This window comes from Anomaloglossus baeobatrachus, chromosome 3, assembly GCF_048569485.1.
Source record: "Anomaloglossus baeobatrachus isolate aAnoBae1 chromosome 3, aAnoBae1.hap1, whole genome shotgun sequence".
Taxonomy (NCBI): Eukaryota; Metazoa; Chordata; class Amphibia; order Anura; family Aromobatidae; genus Anomaloglossus; species Anomaloglossus baeobatrachus.
In genome coordinates, this window is record NC_134355.1 from 664,803,420 (window position 1) to 664,823,920 (window position 20,501).

At 47.2% G+C, this 20,501-nt stretch overlaps 1 protein-coding gene across 1 annotated transcript in view; it reads right to left on the minus strand.

The window, feature by feature from the left end:
• Positions 1-20,501, minus strand: part of LOC142297395 (uncharacterized) — a 189,319-nt gene that overhangs the window by 137,494 nt on the left and 31,324 nt on the right. The window contains 3 exon segments of the mRNA XM_075341621.1: positions 4,168-4,309; positions 10,927-11,111; positions 16,288-16,429. Coding sequence (XP_075197736.1) covers positions 4,168-4,309; positions 10,927-11,111; positions 16,288-16,429 — 469 coding nt within the window.

A 20,501-nucleotide genomic window follows, 5' to 3' on the forward strand; every position in this document is an offset into this window, starting at 1 on the left:
GATTTTATCGTCATCACTTCTAGTCCCCGAAGAATCCATTGGAGCAAGAGAGTTAAGCCTATTTTACACGTTGCAATTTCGCATACGATATCGTATGCGATTTGCAACGCCCCCATCGTATGTGCAGCACGTTCAATTTGTTGAACGTGCCACACAAACGATTAAACCCCGTCACACGTACTTACCCGTCCATACGACCTCGCTGTGGGCGGCGAACGTCCACTTCCTGGAATGGGAGGGATGTTCGGCATCACAGCGACGTCACGCGGCAGCAGCCAATAGAAGCGGATGGGCGGAGCTGAGCGGGACGTAAACATCCCACCCACCTCCTTCCTTCCGAATTATCGGCGGCGGCCGCGGGAGGCAGGTAAGTTCTGTCTAATGTTCCTGGGGTGTCACACACTGCGATGTGTGCTGCCTCGGGAACATTGAACAACCACACTAGAGAACAACCACACCAATTCTAGAGAAAGATACGATGTGTATGCGATGAACGTTTTACCATTCAATCGCAATCGCACATACTTGTCACACACTGCAATGTAACTTACAATGCCGGATGTGCGTCACTTAAGCCTGCTTTACACCTTACAATTAGGTGTGCGATCTCGTATGCGATGTGACACGCCCAGGTCGCATATGCGATTGAATGAGATTGCACGTAGGTCGTTCATTTGCTGTCACACGTGCGTTAGTAGTCTATGTTAAATTGATCAATTTTGTGTGCGATCCTTTAGATCATGTGTTCTGTGACGTATGCATTGGGCACCCTTTTTTTTTTTTTTTAATTTATTGACTTGCCAAGCGTGTGTAATGTGTAGGGATGGGTTTTTACTATGTCATCTGCCATTCAGCTCTGCTACATGGCCGCTGACAGCAGACACAGACAGCCATGTAGCAGAGCTGAATGGCAGATGACAGCAGACACAGACAGATCCGCACTGTCAGAATGAACTCGGGTGAACCTCACCCGACTTCATTGTCATGCTGCGGCTCTGTCTGTGTCGCGCCCTGATTAGCGGTCACCTGTGAAGGACTCACCGGTGACCGCTAAACTCCTGAGTAAGTGAATTGAGCAGCCCTCTCTCATATACTCACCGATCCCCGGCGCTGCACGGCATTCACACTGCTCCGGCGGCTTTTACTGTTTTGAAAAAGCCGGCCGCCCATTAAACAATCTCGTATTCCCTGCTTTCCCCGCCCACCGGCGCCTATGATTGGTTACAGTGAGACACGCCCCCACGCTGAGTGACAGGTGTCACACTGCACCCAATCACAGCAGCCGGTGGGCGTGTCTATACTGTGCAGTGAAATAAATAATTAAATAATTAAAACAAACGGCGTGCGGTCCCCCCCAATTTTAAAACCAGCCAGATAAAGCCATACGGCTGAAGGCTGGTATTCTCAGGATGGGGAGCTCCACGTTCTGGGGAGCCCCCCAGCCTAACAATATCAGCCAACAGCCGCCCAGAATTGCCACATACATTAGATGTGACAGTTCTGGGACTGTACCCGGCTCTTCCCGATTTGCCCTGGTGCGTTGGCAAATCGGGGTAATAAGGAGTTAATGGCAGCCCATAGCTGCCAATAAGTCCTAGATTAATCATGTCAGGCGTCTATGAGACACCCTCCATGATTAATCTGTAAATTACAGTAAATAAACACACACGCCCGAAAAAATCCTTTATTATAAATAAAAAACACAAACATATACCCTCGTTCACCACTTTAATCAGCCCCAAAAAGCCCTCCTTGTCCGGCGTAATCCAGGATGATGCAGCGTCGCATCCAGCGCTGCTGCATGGAGGTGACCGAAGCTGCAGCAGACACAGCCGCTCCTGTCACCTCCACACAGCTAATGAAGACAGCCGCGTGATCAGCTGAGCTGTCACTGAGGTTACCCGCTGTCACTGGATCCAGCGGTGGATGCAGCGGTGGCCGCGGGTAAACTCAGTGACAGCTCAGCTGATCGCGCTACTCACCGCCGCTCCGGTCACCTCCACGCAGCAACTGAGGTGAGTAGCACGATCAGCTGAGCTGTCACTGAGGTTACCCGCGGCCACCGCTGCATCCACCGCTGTATCCAGTGACAGCGGGTAACCTCAGTGACAGCTCAGCTGATCGCGCGGCTGTCTTCATTTGCTGTGTGGAGGTGACCGGAGCGGCTGTGTCTGCTGCAGCTCCGGTCACCTCCATGCAGCAGCGCTGGATGCGACGCTGGAGCATCCTGGAGTACGCCGGACATGGAGGGCTTTTTGGGGCTGATTAAAGTGGTGAACCAGGGTATATGTTTGTGTTTTTTATTTCTAATAAAGGATTTTTTCGGGTGTGTGTGTTTATTTACTGTAATTTACAGATTAATCATGGAAGGGTTCTCGGGGAGACGCCTGACATGATTAATCTAGGACTTAGTGGCAGCTATGGGCTGCCAATAACTCCTTATTAGCCCGATTTGCCAACGCACCAGGGTAAATCGGAAAGAGCCGGGTACAGTCCCAGAACTGTCGCATCTAATGTATGCGGCAATTCTGGGCGGCTGTTGGCTGATATTGTTAGGCTGGGGGGCTCCCCATAACGTGGAGCTCCCCATCCTCAGAATACCAGCCTTCAGCCGTATGGCTTTATCTGGCTGGTTTTAAAATTGGGGGGGACCGCACGCCGTTTGTTTTAATTATTTAATTATTTATTTCACTGCACAGTATAGACACGCCCACCGGCTGCTGTGATTGGGTGCAGTGTAACACCTGTCACTCAGCGTGGGGGCGTGTCTCACTGTAACCAATCATAGGCGCCGGTGGGTGGGGAAAGCAGGGAATACGAGATTGTTTAATGGGCGGCCGGCTTTTTCAAAATAGTAAAAGCCGCCGGAGCAGTGTGAATGCCGTGCAGAGCCGGGGATCGGGGATCGGTGAGTATATGAGAGAGGGGGTAAGAGGGATAGACTGACATGGACAGAGAGAGAGGGACAGAGATAGTGACCGACTGACAGAGATTAGTGAATGACAGACATTGTGAGGCGCTTCAGAACGCAGCTTTTCAGCTGCGCTCTGAAGCAGACCTTTTTTAAGCTGCGGTGCAGAGCGCACACCTGCGCACATAGCCACAGACATCAAAATCGTATGAGGGATGTCACACGTTTCAATTGACTAGGTTCATACAACAAAACGTCCAATGTATGAGGAATAAACGACGTGTATGCGATCAGCGTATTTTCGTTCAATCTTGATTGCACGTAGGTGTCACACGCAAATACGTCACGAACGATGCAGGATGTGCGTCACTTACAACTTGACCCCGACGACGGATTGAAAGATTTATTGAAGCGTGTAAAGCAGGCATTACAGACGTGACCCCGCCGACACATTGTAAGATACATTGCACCGTGTAAAGTGGGCTTTAGAGCATCGATGACTCCAGTGGCAGGAATTTCTTTATTTTTGGAATTTTGTCAACTTTTCCACAGATTGGACAACCCCTTTAAGGTATGTGCTCACTGGAGATTAGCAGACAAGGCAAAAATCAAATTAGGCAGCATTTTCCCTGGAAATTGGATTTGTAGATAATTTATATTTCATGAATGTATGTCCTTTATTATAGTTTGATTGTAGAATGTATAAATTAAAACAAAAATTATACTTATCACTCACCGCACACCTCTATGGCCTTGAAGGTTTCTGTGCATATGCGCGTAAAGTCAAGATGTCACTATGTGTGCCATAATGTTTCAAATACATATGCAGAGAAGTCCTGGTTCTCATCAGAGCCGGAGGTCTTGGCTAAGTGTGAAAGGTCTGGGGATTTACGCACGATTGATGGGGTTTGGAAGATGCAACAAGGACCAAATGGGTGACGGTGAGGAATGGAGTGACCAAAGATGACCAGTGAGATGGGTAGAATAATTTTTTATTTTTTATTATTTATTTATTTTTTAAAAAAAAACCTTTTCATGGCCCTTTACAGTTAAGAAAAATGGTTGGTAACAGCCACCATTATACTCAATCAACGTGGAAGCAAATTACCAATAATCCCCATTTCATCCAATACAGATTGTTATGAAATTATATTCCACTTGAATTTAGTCGCTCGTCTCCACTGCATGTGACATCTTTTTCAGATGAGTTGGTGTCCTAACACTTTCTAATATTATATTATGAGAGAGTACATTACCTGCTGAGAAGGGCATGAACGCAGCCCTTTTGACGAACTGTCCATCTGAATCAAGGAAATGTTCGGGGAAAAAGGATCTAGGCTTCTCAAACTGTGTTCCATCATGTAAAACAGATTCCAAAAGGGGGATGATGTGTGTGCCCTAAGGACCAATATATTAAAATCATTATTTTTTATTTTTTCTATTTGCGTCACAGTAGGATTGATGAACATATCTTGCAAATAAATCCATTATTCATTTTTAGAGCATTATTCAATTGCCAGGTAGAATGATAAATAATGTGTAAGGTGCATGTATCACGCTGTACAAAGGGCTAGTAAGACGTAATACAGCGTATTCCCCACTAGGTGGCAGCAGAGTAGTGAAGGGGATACAAAGTCACACTGTAACAGAAAGGCAGCTGAAGTACAGCAGAATAACTTCAGCAGGCAGTTAACAGGTGAACCACCAGGGGGCAATAGAGTATTCAAGCAGTCAGAGTCTAGCCAGAAAAGTCAAGTCACTGCAAAGGGAGGATCAAAATCAAGGCAGAAAACAGTACTGAGTCGAAAGCCGGGAGATCAGGAATGCAGAGGGAAACACAAACAACAGACATGAGGGGAAGTCAGGGACCGGGACAGGTAGACGAACGGGGGAGGGTATAAGTGAGGACACAGTAGCAGGGAGGCAGGACCGATCGGGAACACTCACCAGAGCCAGTATACAAAATGCAAGGCAGAAATATCACTGGCTCTGAGCCACAGGTAGAGAGGCAAGATATAGCATCCTGGGATCCAGAACGAGGCAAGGGAAGTAGTTAACCCCTTACATGACCAGACCAGAGCTGGGAATAACCATAGCAGGGAAAAGCCAGCCTGGATCATGACACCATGATATCAAAACAGTAGAGTTTATATCACATGGATTAGCAATAGCAACTAAAGGAGAATTCAGTAAAACTTTGAGAGCTCCCTTTGGTGATTGCAAAATCAAATTCTCCTTAATGGAGACCTGACAAACCGGTCTGGCTGTCACTACTGCCTTAAGCTATGTGCGCACGTTGCGTAATTACATGCAGTTACGCTGCGCTTTGTAGCGCAGTGTAACTGCATGCGTCCTGCGTCCCCTGCATAATCTATGGAGATTGTGCAGGGGCCGTGCGCACGTGGCATCTTAGAGCGCAGCGCTTCGGCTGCTGCCCAAAGCGCGCGTTCTTAGATGTGACATTTCACTTCTTCCGTGCGCTTTGCCTGCAACCCCTGCTCTGTCTATGGCAGGAGCTGCAAGCAGAGTGCATGGAATCGGCTTTTTTTTTTTTCACTACGGACATTTTCTGCAGCGATATGAAGCGCACGTGTGCTCTTCAGATCGCTGCAGAAATTTCTGCAGTGACTGTACGCAACGTGCGCACATAGCCTTACTGACAGCCAGACTTATTTGTCACGTCTCTATAAGGAGAATAGTTTTCCCCGTGGTCCAAACATAGCTTCTCATAAGCCGGATCAGATACCCACACTTTGCACTGACGAGGGGCAATCACCCTGAAACACCATGTCTGCAAATTGGGACTCTGATCTGGCAAATAAATCCTAAGCCTTATGAAAAGGCTTGTTTAAAAAGCCACATTTGACTTCTAGGATTGCTACTTCCAATAGGCGGTGCTAGAGTTTGTCTCCTTCCTCACTGGAGGGACAATTTGCAAAAACAAAATCATGTAAGCCCAGCCACATGGAATAAAAACTATTTTTTTTTATTAAAATCCCAACAGAAAACACATCATATTAAGCAGGGACAATACAATTGCTATGTGCCATTCGAGCAGTTAGACCACTTTTAATTATGGTTAGTGATGGGCGGACTAACAGAAAACCAGGACCAGCGGGTCCCTGTTATGTGGTTTTTAAAATCCGGTTTCAGGCCAGATGCCGGTCCCCATATAAGTCTATGGGGACCAAAATCTGGCGATTAACACTATTGGTAGAAAGGATATGGGGGGATAGGAGCAAGTGTGCTGTACTTACTGAGTCTCCTTCACGGCTGTACACTGTGGCCAGAGCCTCGCTAAGTATAAAGCGCTTGCTACAGTCTTATTTTCTTTATTTTTCCTTTATTTTTATTATTTTCTGGGTTGCCAGATCCACATAAACGACTGGAATCCCAGGCCCGGCACCGGTACAATGATAAGTTTGAAACTGCCCGGATCCGTACTTTTACAGTCCAGGTCCACCCATCACTAACTAGGGTACATCGCTACCTCCCACTGATGCTTGAGGCAAGGTCATCTGTTAGAAACCTTGATCACAAAAATACCCTTTAGGAAAACCCACATGTGTCAAGCTCAAACTTTTTGAGAAGTTAAGGGGTGAGGAATAGGATTATTAGAAGAGCTCAGAATTCAGTTGCACAATTTTTGTTTGTGCCAATCCCAAGGTTTGTAATAATAATTAATGGAGAATTAACAACTGACATATTTTTGGAATCACAATACTGAGCAGTATGCAAAAAAAACAGGTTTGGGTTCCACTTTTAAGAACTCTAAGGGCCGTTTCTCATATCCGGCATTTCGCCGGATTACCGGATCCGGCATACTCCAGTAGAGTGTTAATAATGTACAATGGCATCGCGGCAAGCTCTGGTCACATACTTGCCGCGATGCCATTGTACTGTATTACACTGTAGTGGAGTGTGCCGGATCCGGTAATCCGACGAAATGCCGGATGTGTGAAATGGCCCTAACCCTATTGATACTCCAGGGTAAAAGACCAACCTTAGGTCTTGTACCCAATGGGAGTTACAGAAATGTATGAACATATCATAATTCACATGAACTACGGTGTAGGATGACACAATCCTGAACACACCTCTTTATCTTAACTTTCATCTGGAGAGTGGAAGACATATTACTCTCAATCTATCTATAGAGGTCTCAGAATTGGAAAGTCTGAGACACTTTTTTTACAAATTCTGCAGCTATTGTCCTTTAACCCCTTCACAACCGGCCAATTTTGCTCTGTTTTTTTTCGCCATTCTTCTTCCAAGAGACGTAACTTTTTTTATTTTTCAGTCAATCTAGTCATGTGAAGGATCGTTTTTTGCGGAACGAGCTTTACTTTTAAATGAAACCACGAGTTTTACCATATAGTGTACTGGAAAATGGCAAAAACAAAATCCAAATGTAGAAAAATTGGAAAAAAAAGTGTGATTGCACTATAGTTTTTGAGATATTTTATGCACTGTGCTCACTATATGGTAAAACTGATGTGTTAGTGTGATGCCTCAGGTCATGTGTGAGTTTGTAGACACCAAACATGAATAGGTTTATGTTTATCTAAGGAGTACAAAAAAAAAGTTTGTCCAAAAAAGTGGCATATGTTTTGTGCCAGATTCCGTTATCCATAGCATTCTCCTGTTTCGGTATCTGGGGCCCAGTGACTGCTTATTTTTTGTCTCTTGAGCTGACATTTTTAACAGTATCATTTTTGCGCAGATGCTACCCTTTGATCAACCGTTATTGCATTTTGCGCAAAATTTGTGGTGACCAAAAAACCGTAATTTTGGTGTTTGAAATTTTTCTGCCGCTATGCCGTTTACCAATCAGCTTAATTAATTTTATATGTTGATAGATTGGGAATTTCTGAACGTAGCGATACCAAATGTATGTATAAATTTTTTTTTAACCCTTTAATGTTCAATGGAGCAAAAGGGGGTGATTTGAACCTTTTTTATTTTTTTTTAATTCTTCAAAACTTTTTTTTTAGTTTTTTTTTTCTTTTTTATAGTCCCCCAAGGGGGCAATAAGAGTCTGATCACTGGTTCCTTTCTCACGATCAGAGCAGCATCGCTCAGATCGGGAGAAAAGCTTATCTCTTGTAATAAGCAGTACTTGGTTGCTTCTTACAGGACCTTAGTCATGTGAGTTACAGGAGTCACCACATGACTCTATGCTACTATGACTACCATCGGATCCACGTGATCACGTCACGTGACTTCCGGTGTCTGGCTGTAAGTAAAGTTTTAGGCTATGTGCGCACGTTGCGTAAATTCATGCAGTTACGCTGCGCTTTGTAGCGCAGCGTAACTGCATGCGTCCTGCGTCCCCTGCACAATCTATGGAGATACCGAAGCGCTGCATAAAAAGAAGTGACATGTTACTTCTTCCGTGCGCTTTGCCGGCAGCTCCTGCTCTGTCTATGGGAGGAGCTGCAGGCAGAGCGCACGTTCTCGCCGGCACCATACGCCTCAGAACGGAGCTTTTCAGCTGCGCTCTGAAGCGCACCTTTTACGGTGCTGGGCTAGTACGCAACGTGCACACATACCCTTAGCGTGATTATGATTATAATGGCCCTGTTACATATTGACAGCGCCATTTATGGAGTTAAAACGCAATTCCACTCGTGCCTGGCAGGCACACATGTCAGCTGTACAAATCAGATGACGTGTGCGCTTATCGCCAAAGGCTGCTTGTAGCAGCCCATGGAGATTAGCACTATGACCGTTAGGATGTCATTTTACCGCCCGCCTTTGTTAAGAGGTTAAAAGATAAACTTTAGAAAATGACTCTGAAGAAGTGCCAGTACCTAGATGTCTTCTGTTTGCTTCCTATTGTCAGGTGTAACTTAACTCTAGTAGCAGAGTTGTCCCGCTCCAGGGCTTTGGGGTACTCGGTCCCGGGCTTTTTTTATATATATATATATATATATATATATATATATATGGGAAACAGTTCACTGAGTAGCCGTTGCCCAGTTCCTTTTAAAGAGGGGTTATGTACAGGGGAATATTTCTAGAGTTTATATCATGACGCCACTTGCGGGTTGCAGTTATAGTGATGGAACCGCCACTGCAAGTTTCTCACCACTGGGGCTGGTGTTAGTGGCAGCCTGGGTTTGGGCCCTCTGCAAGTAGGGCTGGGGCCCCAGGAGGTAGGTGATGGAGTTAGGCACAGTAAGAAGGTAGGCCACACACGGGATCGTGGTGTAACTGGGTTCTTTACTCAGCGGTTTGGCGGCTGGTACCCGGAGGAAGGATGGTCTTTACCACTGGTCCCCTTAGTAGCTGTGTCGGTTTGGTGACCTTGTGGCTTTTTTTCCCCTGCACCCTTCTCTAGTTGGTGGGTTCCCGTGGCTTGGAGCGTCTTGGGGTCCCCTCCTTGTAGTCTCTCAGTCTTTAGTCTGTATGGCAGGCAGTTTGAACTCTGTAGTGTCAGTGTTCTGTTCCGGTCCCTGGTTCTCCCCTCACTGCTGGTGCCCCGGACTTTACGGTCAGTGAGGTCCTGGGTGGTCCCCCTCACTGTGCAGATTTTATCAGGTCTGCCTGGAGCGTTTGCCTGACCTAGGATTCTGTACCCCGTCAGTGCTATGGTTCCGGGAGCACTCCACCGTACTCCGCCGGCAACCACACACCTGAGCCTAACAGGTCACACTCCCGTCAGTACGGTGTGTTCATCTCCTCTCGCTTCCAGTTACTGACTCTAACTCACCGTCTATCCCCTCCTTCCCTGGTTGTCGTCTAGTGGACTGGATCGGCTCCACCCCTGGTGGCCATTCATTGGCTCCAAGTCTAGTCTGTCACCAGTCCTTTGGGAAGGGAAAAAATTGGGATTATAATGTGTTTGCTGTTACCGGCACTGGTCTTCCGGGTACCTGGGGGGTAGACCCTGCATCCTGGACAGGATGCAGTACCTTGTAGCTCCTGATGGATTCAGGGGTGCTACAGAGATACCAAGACAGATTACAGGAATGCTGGGCTTTTCTCTCATTATAGGAAGTGGGAGTGGGTCTTTTTTTTAACAAGTGCAGCATAAAATCTGTCGGGCATAACACATAGCTTGGCATTTAGATGAGACAAGCTACTGGACAAAGAAAAAAGTAATGTATGCTGTTATCCCCTTTAAGGAAATCTGTCAGGAGAATTTTGCTATGTCATCTGACAGCAGTATGAGGCAGAGACCCTGAATCTAGTGATGTGACACTTATTTTACTGGGTGCAGCAGTTATGTTAGATTCACAGTGTTCTCTGCTTCAGATCTCAGTTGTTCATCTTAGTATAACCCTACTCATACCATGCTTTCTTTGTACAATGTACAGTGTCAGAGAGCTGCTGATTGGTGCTGGGGATGTGGTTGAACTAGGAGGCTTGGATGTCACACAGAATTTTGCAAAACCTTCGCCGGCTGTAATGGCAATATCAGGCTCTTTTCAGATTGCAGATTCTGACACTCTGCCCATTGGTTTCTCTGGTTTCTGGATCAACACAGACAGACTCGGGCGTAGACCAGCTGTGTGCTGATTCATAGGCAGGCTAGCTAGAGTTAATCTCTGCTGGCCTGCTTGCTCCTTTAATCACATATTGTGGGGAGGGCTATCACATTTTCTCCCTTCCTATTTATGATGGTTGAATCCTTCCATCCGTGCCAGTTATAGTTTGTCTTTGTTGATCTGTGAGGTGTGGTGTCCCAGAGTTTCTGCTGACAGTTGTGCTTAATGCTTGGTACAGTTGTGGAATTTACCCTTGTTGTTTTGCTGCTTCCTTTCTAGTCTTGTTTATTCTCCTGAATATCTTTTCTTTACCTTTGTGTATGCGTGCTGTGTGAAACCGAGTTTTGGTTTCCCTTGTCTGTCTTCTTCTGTGGGTTTCATCACTTTCATGTCCCATAATATTTATTACATTTAAATTAAATATACTGTATATTTTCATGTTTCACTAGTTAAGATCCGCATAAAAGGCACAATTTGCTAAATGTGGTACAATATCAATGCAACAAAATCAACATTACCTACCTTTGGTATATTGTATCCCTGAAAAAAAACATCTGTTGTAGTTTCTCGAGGCAGATTCACTGGTAAAATATTGGCATATCTCTGAGTCTCATGGATGACAGCATTGGTGTAAGGCATATCCTTACGATGATCAATTCGTGGCACGGCTGATCCAATCACTTTATCAATTTCAGCATGGACTCGCTCTGGTTTTGAAAAGAAATATGAGTTTAGCTTGTGATGGTGGGATATTGTGGGTCATGTACCATTTTGTGTGGGTTCATGTTTTGGGTGTTGTGGTCTGCCTATTCAATGAATTGTTTATCCTGTTTACAGGATTATAACTCCTTGAAGCGCTTCTGTCCCTAGGTATGAGGGAGGGGGCCTGGAATCCACCTAAACTCTCTGCTTACCTGAGGGATTAGTGATTGAGTCTGGCTGAGGAGAAGAAGAGAGAGGCAGTCTGTTTGAGAACTTGAAGAGAGAAGGCTGAAGATTGATCCTATGGGCTGAAGGTGCGGCTCCTCGGAGAGACCTGGACATTTGTTTATCCCATTTCTGGACTATATTCGTGTTTCTTTACTATTTTTACCCTCTGTATGGTGGATTATTTTATGGACCGTTTGATATGCTAGGAATAAATATTCTTGGATTGCTCACTCGTCTCTCGCTCTGTTGATTGTGTGATATGGGAGAGGTACCCCGTCACATAGATGGCTATATCCAGTTATTTTATTTAATCTGATGAATCACAAAATATTTTGGCCAAAGTTTAGTAAGATAACCTGGAACTTGGTAATTCTATGTATCAATACATGAGGGAATGAAAGGATTCACAACATTCCTCTGCAACGTGAACAGATATAACATTGCTTTCAGAAGATTCAAGGTCTCTCAAAGTGACATTTTCTGCTGACTTTTTCTGTTTGTCTTCTGTATATTGTTGTTATATTATTGTGTGAGTCTTTGGGACATTAGCTACATAAGTCTACCCAGATTACATGAAGTAATCACCACCATATGAAGTGACATCGTAGGGAAGTTACATCATAATTTGGGTCTTAATTGGCTCCTGTTAAGGCCTCTTTCACACATACGTGAAAAACACGCACATTTTGCATGGACATGTAAAAGGTGAGTATAGCCCTTCGTGTGCCATTATTTTGGCAAATGAGTATTCTCTATGTACCATACATGATGATACATGGATAACAGGAACTTTCTGCTCACCTGTCCCTGACTGCAGTGCTGATGTATTCTGCTCTGCGGTCTCCGGCCCTGCTAACTCCCCGCTGCTGCTGCTTCCGGTCCTTCGTGCAGTGTGGTGCCCCTGCGGCTCCAGTCGCCACAGAGTACTGCACTTCATTTAAGGTGCGGTATTCGCCTCAGGTAAGGAGGGGGTTAATCACCAGTGTTCCTCACTTTACATACAGCTTAGGAGCCTTCTCACTGGGGAGCTGGACTAGGCTAGGCAGGGGGTTGACCATCACGGAGCATGGGACTTCCCGGTCACTAGGACAACCACCGGGGGAGCGTGTTCCACTTGGGGTAGAAGTAGGAGCAACCTTACACAATCTGGAGTCAGTCTAGCTGGGACTTCAGTTCTAGCGGCACAACACAACCATCACCTTCATCCTTTTTCTCATTTCATAGGGCGTGAGGCTTGGAATGGAACTTTGAGCCCGGGTTCCTCACTACTGGAGGGGCAACTCCTAGAAAAGACACTTTCCAAACACCGGTGGCTTCTTCCAACTTATCCGAGGTCGACGGGGCCCATCACAGCGGGTGACCAGGACTTTCCGGGCAAGCTGCATATGAGTGAGTAAAAACACCTGGAACGCGGGTAACCTCAGTGACAGCTCAGCTGATCGCGCTACTCACCGCCGCTCCTGTCACCTCCACACAGCAACTGAAGACAGCCGCGCGATCGGCTGAGCTGTTACTGAGGTTACCCGCTGTCACTGGATACAGCGGTGGCTGCGGGTAACCTCAGTGACAGCTCAGCTGATCGCGCTACTCACCTCAGTTGCTGCGTGGAGGTGAGAGGAGCGGCGGTGAGTAGCGCGATCAGCTGAGCTGTCACTGAGGTTACCCGCGGCCACCGCTGGATCCAGTGACAGCGGGTAACCTCAGTGACAGCTCAGCCGATCGCGCGGCTGTCTTCAGTTGCTGTGTGGAGGTGACAGGAGCGGCTGTGTCTGCTGCAGCTCCGGGTACCTCCATGCAGCAGCGCTGGAAGCGACGCTGGACCATCCTGGATTACGCCGGACATGGAGGGCTTTTTTGGCCTGATTAAAGTGGTTAACCAGGGTATATGTTTGTGTTTTTTATTTCTAATAAAGGATTTTTTCGGGTGTGTGTGTTTATTTACTGTAATTTACAGATTAATCATGGAAGGTGTCTCATAGACGCCTGACATGATTAATCTAGGACTTATTGGCAGCTATGGGCTGCCAATAACTCCTTATTACCCCGATTTGCCAACGCACCAGGGCAAATCGGGAAGAGACGGGTACAGTCCCAGAACTGTCGCATCTAATGTATGCGGCAATTCTGGGCGGCTTTTGGCTGATATTGTTAGGCTGGGGGGCTCCCCATAACGTGGAGCTCCCCATCCTGAGAATACCAGCCTTCAGCCGTATGGCTTTATCTGGCTGTTTTTAAAATTGGGGGGGACCGCACGCCGTTTTTTTTAATTATTTAATTATTTATTTCACTGCACAGTATAGACACGCCCACCGGCTGCTGTGATTGGGTGCAGTGTGACACCTGTCACTCAGTGTGGGGGCGTGTCTCACTGTAACCAATCATAGGTGCCGGTGGGCGGGGAAAGCAGGGAATACGAGATTGTTTGATGGGCGGCCAGCTTTTTCAAAATAGTAAAAGCCGCCGGAGCAGTGTGAATGCTGTGCAGCGCCGCGCCGGGGATCGGGGATCAGTGAGTATAAGAGGGGGGGTAAGAGGGATAGACTGACATGGACAGAGAGTGAGGGACAGAGATAGTAACCGACTGACAGAGATTACTGAATGACAGACATTGTGAGGCGCTTCAGAACGCAGCTTTTCAGCTGTGCTCTGAAGCGGACCTTTTTTAAGCTGCGGTGCAGAGCGCACACCTGCGCACATAGCATCAGACACCAAAATCGTATGAGGGATGTCACACGTTACAATTGACTAGGTTCCTGCAACAAAACGCTCAATTCTAGACAAAGATACGATGTGTTTGCGATCAACGGTTTTGCGTTTAATCCTGATCGCACGTAGATGTCACACGCAGATACCTCACAAACGATGCCGGATGTGCGTCACTTACAACTTGACCCCAACGACGGATTGTGAGATATATTGAAGCGTGTGTAGCGGGCTTTAATTAGTCAAAAAACATAATTATGGAAATCAATCTTTCAGTCAAAAAAATGGCCTTTTTGTATTTCGATTGACAAAGGCCAATTTTTGCTTTTTTATGTCTAATTATGTATTTTGACTAAAATTTCATTATGGGGTTGCTCTACTAACTTGGATACTTCTTTTTGTGGCTGCTTTTTTTAGGTGGTTGATGTGTACCACCCCGCGATTGGCTGCAGCCGAGCCGCTCGGATCCGGGCTCGTTGGTGGGTGGCTCGAGTGCCTCCGGACCCGGGGTCACTTCACTCTGAAAGGGTGCTGGCGCTACTTAGGGGGGTGGTAGGTTGGTGAACGGCCAAAGCCGTATTTAAGTTCGTGAAGCCACCCACGGGACGTGGTGAAGGTGTAGACACCACCGCTGTAGTTACGGGGCACCCAGGGGGATGGTTATGCAGCAAGATGTTAACCCCTCCATGGGCAGGGATGATGGCCCCGGGGCCTGTTGGGGATAGTAGCCAGGCGGTGCAGGGAGGCGTGCTGCCGGATGGCACTGTTGTTCTCACAGTTATTGACACACACAAGTCTCTGGTAAACAAAGTTGATGGTGGTCGGTGCCCGCAGCCGGCTGCGTCTTGTCCCCCACCCGGTTCGGTGGTCTTGGCCTTTCTCCTGCACCGTGTTGTGAATGTGTAGACTGCCTGTGCTTCAGCAATGGGAGTCCGCTCCCCGACTTTGTGTACGTCGGAGGAGCACGTTTGCCCGCAGACGCTGGCCCGTGGGATCTCTATGCCTGTGCGGTGGCTTTCTATTCCCCTCGGTGGGCTGTTGTCTTCAGTCGGGACTTGGGTGGGAAAGGACCTATAGTCCAGACCGCAATCAGTAGATTTGACTCGGTCCAGTGGCTTCTGGACCTCATTCAGGGTCTGAGTACCCCCCTTGTGCTCCGGTTTCCGAGTCGGTTCCCCGGGTCGGTACCGGCGGGCCACTACCCTGCCCCGGTCCACCACGGTTCCACCGAGCCGTCTTTCTGGCTCCTACAGGCTAGGCTACTGTCTGCCTCCTAGCCGAGGTACCAGGGCTACGACCCTGGCACCTGTCAGTTTCCGCTGAAGACCTGTCACCACAGGCCTGCTGCACTTCACTCCAAACTCTCTTCCCACTCCTCACTGAACTCTCTGACTTCTCTCTGTTTCTCCTGCCTCAGGCCCTCTGGACTCTTAGGTGGGCATTGCCAACCGCCTGGCTCCGCTCCTGGTGTGTCCATCATGCACTGAGGGAGGTGACTAGGTTTTAAAGGGTTGGCTGATGTTACTTTTTTGGGGGACAGGTGTTGTGCGGGGCTTATCTGTGACTACCTGGCTTATCCAGGGCATCACAGATGCCTCTTAACATATTCTACATTAGAGTTCCCCAACTCCAGTCCTTAGGCCCATTTCACACATCTGGCATTTTGCCGGATGCTGGATCCGGCACACATACAGTACAGTACATTCATTTACAGTGGAAGCGTGACACCATGCGGTTGTGTGCTTCATGCACAACCGCATTTGTCCACATGGTGTCGTGCTTCCACTGTAAATTAATGTACTGTACGGCATCCGTCAAAATGCCGTATGTGTGAAACGGGCCTTAACTAACAGTGCATGTTTTCTGGATTTCTTTAAGATTACACTGAGATACTAAAAGCAGTCGGTGTTGGACTCGTAAAGTATAAGAAATCCATTCATTACTCATATTGGGAAATTCTGAGATATTATATGGGCCCTATTCGACAGTGATTAGAGAAAGTGTTTCTCGCTCTGGAGGACCTGTCCTGTCTTGCGTTATACAGATAACCCATGGATATGAATAGTCACTGTGTAATGCTTGATTTCTCCTCTAGTGGTGCTGTAGGAAAATCAATCACATACTGCTAGGTTTCCGCTCAGAGTGCAGGACATCACTGGGGTCCCAGCTGACAAACAGTCTGTGAACAATTTATTAATGTGAACCTTCTAGCAAATAGTCAGAAAGCCCATTTTCAATCACAGTACTTACTCTGAATTTCAGGCTTCTGTATCATAAATGTAATAGCCCATCGTATAGTAGATGAAGTCGTATCTGTGCCAGCCATAAACAGTGTTGTTAAAACACTCAAAAGATTATTTTCATGGAAATAAGTGCTGGGATCCAATTTTTCCTAAATAGACAAAGAAATGCATAATGCTTACATGATGGAGTTCATTTGGATAACATTACTCAAATTCTAGCTTAAAAAACTACCGTATTTTTCGCTTTATAAGACGCACCCCCAAATTTGGTGAAGGAAAAGAGATTTTTTTAATGTTAAATGGGGTCCATCTTGTAATACCAGTGTCCGTCTAACAAATCATATAGGATATATGTCCCTCATAGCCCCCCATCCTAAAACTAGCCCCCCTTAATCTGGATATGGCCCCCTTATATTGAATATAGCCCCTTGTGCTGGGACACGTCCCCCTGTGCTGCCCATGGCCCCTATAGATGGCACACCTCCACTTTGTTTGATATGGCCCCCATGTGTGCTGCCCATGGCCCCTATAGATGGCACCCCCCCGTGTTTGATATGGCCCCCATGTGTGCTGCCCATGGCCCCTATAGATGGCACACCTCCCCTGTGTTTGATATGGCCCCCATGGGTGCTGCCCATGGCCACTATAGATGGCACACCTCCCTTGTGTTAGATATGGCCCCCATGTTTGCTGCACATGGCAACTATAGTTGGCACACCTCCCCTGTGTTAGATATGGCCCCCATGTGTGCTGCCCATGGCCACTATAGATGGCACACCTCCCCTGTGTTAGATATGGCCCCCATGTGTGCTGCCCATGACCACTATAGATGGCACACCTACCCTGTTAGATATGGCCCCATGTGTGCTGCCCATGGCCACTATAGATGGCACATCTCTCCTGTGTTAGATATGGCCCCCATACTGCTGCCCAGGGCCACTATAGATGGCACACCTCCCCTGTGTTAGATATGGCCCCCATATGTGCTGCCCATGGCCCCTATAGATGGCACACCTCCCCTGTGTTAGATATGGCCCCCATGTGTGCTACACATGACCACTATAGATGGCACACCTCCCCTGTTAGATATGACCCCATGTGTGCAGCCCATGGCCACTATAGATGGCACACCTCCCCTGTGTTAGATATGGCCCCCATACTGCTGCCCATGGCCACTATAGATGGCACACGTCCCCTGTGTTAGATATGGCCCCCATACTGCTGCCCATGGCCACTATAAATGGCACACCTCCCCTGTGTTAGATATGGCCCCCATACTGCTGCCCATGGCCACTATAGATGGCACATCTCCCCTGTGTTAGATATGCCCCCCATGCTGCTGCCCATAATAAAATAAAACACTCTTTCCTTACCTTCTCAGCGCTGTAATCCCGGTGTCTCCCTCCGTGGGGTTGAGCTCCTCCTCTACTTCCTGGTTCTCGGTGCCGGTCATGTGATCGGCAGAGCAGAGTGATATCATCTCTGCGTGTCTGATCACAGACAGCGGCAGCAGAGACACCGGGAGATCAGCGCTGGAAGTAAGTAAAGCTTTTGTTTATTTTACTATGGGCAGCAGTATGGGGGCCATATCTAACACAGGGGGATCATGTGCAATCAAAGGAGGGCGCAGGCAGATATAATATGCGCCGCTGCCCCAGCCCTTCGCTGCGGTGCGGTTTCAGCACCATGGTGATGAACAGCGGCTGTGCATATTATATGAGCGGGAGCAGGAGATCAAAGGCTCTCTCCAGCAGCTTTTACCAGCTCCCACCAGTGCCCCCACCTCCCCTGGACCCTGCAGTGTGTATATATATATATATATATATATATATATATATATATATATATATATATATATACAGTTAGGTCCAGAAATATTTGGACAGTGACACAAGTTTTGTTATTTTAGCTGTTTACAAAAACATGTTCAGAAATACAATTATATATATAATATGGGCTGAAAGTGCACACTCCCAGCTGCAATATGAGAGTTTTCACATCCAAATCGGAGAAAGGGTTTAGGAATCATAGCTCTGTAGTGCATAGTCTCCTCTTTTTCAAGGGACCAAAAGTAATTGGACAAGGGACTCTAAGGGCTGCAATTAACTCTGAAGGCGTCTCCCTCGTTAACCTGTAATCAATGAAGTAGTTAAAAGGTCTGGGGTTGATTACAGGTGTGTGGTTTTGCATTTGGAAGCTGTTGCTGTGACCAGACAACATGCGGTCTAAGGAACTCTCAATTGAGGTGAAACAGAACATCCTGAGGCTGAAAAAAAAAAAATCCATCAGAGAGATAGCAGACATGCTTGGAGGAGCAAAATCAACAGTCGGGTACATTCTGAGAAAAAAGGAATTGACTGGTGAGCTTGGGAACTCAAAAAGGCCTGGGCGTCCACGGATGACAACAGTGGTAGATGATCTTTCTTTGGTGAAGAAGAACCCGTTCACAAGATCAACTGAAGTCCAGAACACTCTCAGTGAAGTAGGTGTATCTGTCTCTAAGTCAACAGTAAAGAGAAGACTCCATGAAAGTAAATACAAAGGGTTCACATCTAGATGCAAACCATTCATCAATTCCAAAAATAGACAGGCCAGAGTTAAATTTGCTGAAAAATTCATTACGTGTGACACCTATGAGCGTCCGCTAACGATCAAAAATACTCACCAAATCGTTGATCGTTGACACGTCGTTCATTTCCCAAATATCGATGCTCGTTCTGGACGCAGGTTGTTCGTCGTTCCTGAGGCAGCACACATCGCTACGTGTGACACCCCGGGAACGACGAACAACAGAGTTCCTGCATCCTCCGGCAATGAGGTGGGTGTGTTATGCGGCTGCTCTCCGCCCCTCTGCTTCTATTAGCGGGACGCTGTGTGACGTCGCTGTGACGCCGCACTAACCCCCCCCCTTAAAGAAGAGGTTGTTCGCCGGCCACAGCGACGTCATTAGGTAGGTAAGTATGTGTGATGCGTACCTGCGATATCGTTTGCCACGGGCAAACGATATCGCAGCATATAAAGCGGCCTTAACTGTTTCTGCTACCTGCATCTTAAGTCAATCTCATACCACCACTGCCTTTTTGTCTGAAATGAGATGTCATAAAGAGTGGGGATAGAAGTAGGGTGAGTGACTCTTCCGCCACCCTACAGTTTCTATCACCACCATGAAAAAAGTCATCAGGCCTTGCTTCCTGCAGAGCTGGCTTAACCTTGTGGTCCTCCCCGGGTTTTCAGTCTTTCCTTGACCTTAGAGGAGGGATTCCTTCAGGCCTCGATTCCAACTCCCTCTCATCTTTATTATGGAGCCGATCCTGCTGCAGCGCCGCTAGTGATATTTCCGTATTCTTGGCAAGTACTCATCCCTGGCTTTGCTCTTGTCTCTTTGATCTTGTCCCACTACTGCCTGTGTTCATCTACCCTGACCCCTCCATGTCGCCCCTCCATCTCAGCCCCTGTTTCTGCCCAGTCTGTCCTAGTGTTCTGACCCTCTCCCCTCCTTACTGACTTGATCTCCCTGTGTACCAATACCAGCCTGCCCTTTGATGTTGTTTTTGTTCTCCCCCATTGTCTTGATGTTTCCTCTCCGTGTACCGACCTCGGCTTGTCCTCTGACTTTGCCTTTTCTCCCTCTATCCTGACGAGACCTCCTGTGCACCAATCCCAACTTGTCTGATTCCAATCTCTGGATCCTGATTAGGGTGCTTTTACACATCCGCTTTTTGCCATCAGGCACAATCCGCCGAATACCGGATAAAATGGATCCGGCGCTGAATGCATTTTTTCCCACATTGAATTGTATTAGTGCCGGATTGTGCCTGATGCCTTTGTGTTGCATCCGGCAAAAATTCTGTACCCAGCTGCCGGAAAGTACGCAGCATGGAACGTTTTTTGGCAGCAGCAAAAAACGGACTGTGCCGGATTCGGTGCCGCCCGGCGTCATGTACAATGAAAGCCTATGGGCGCTGTATCCGCTGTAATGCGGCATACAATGCATTACAGCAACGGATTCCGATTTTTGCTACTGAGCATGTTAAGTAGCACAACGGATCCGTCCAAAAACTGAAGGAACTGATGGAAAAAACTGATGCAACTGATCTGGTTTTTTTTGCCTATTTCATCAGTTTTTACACTGTGAAAGCACCCTTAGATCTTTGTGCCTTCCCTGACTGCTTGTATGTTGGCGCCACCTTGTGGACCATCCACTAAGTGCAGCAGGGTCAT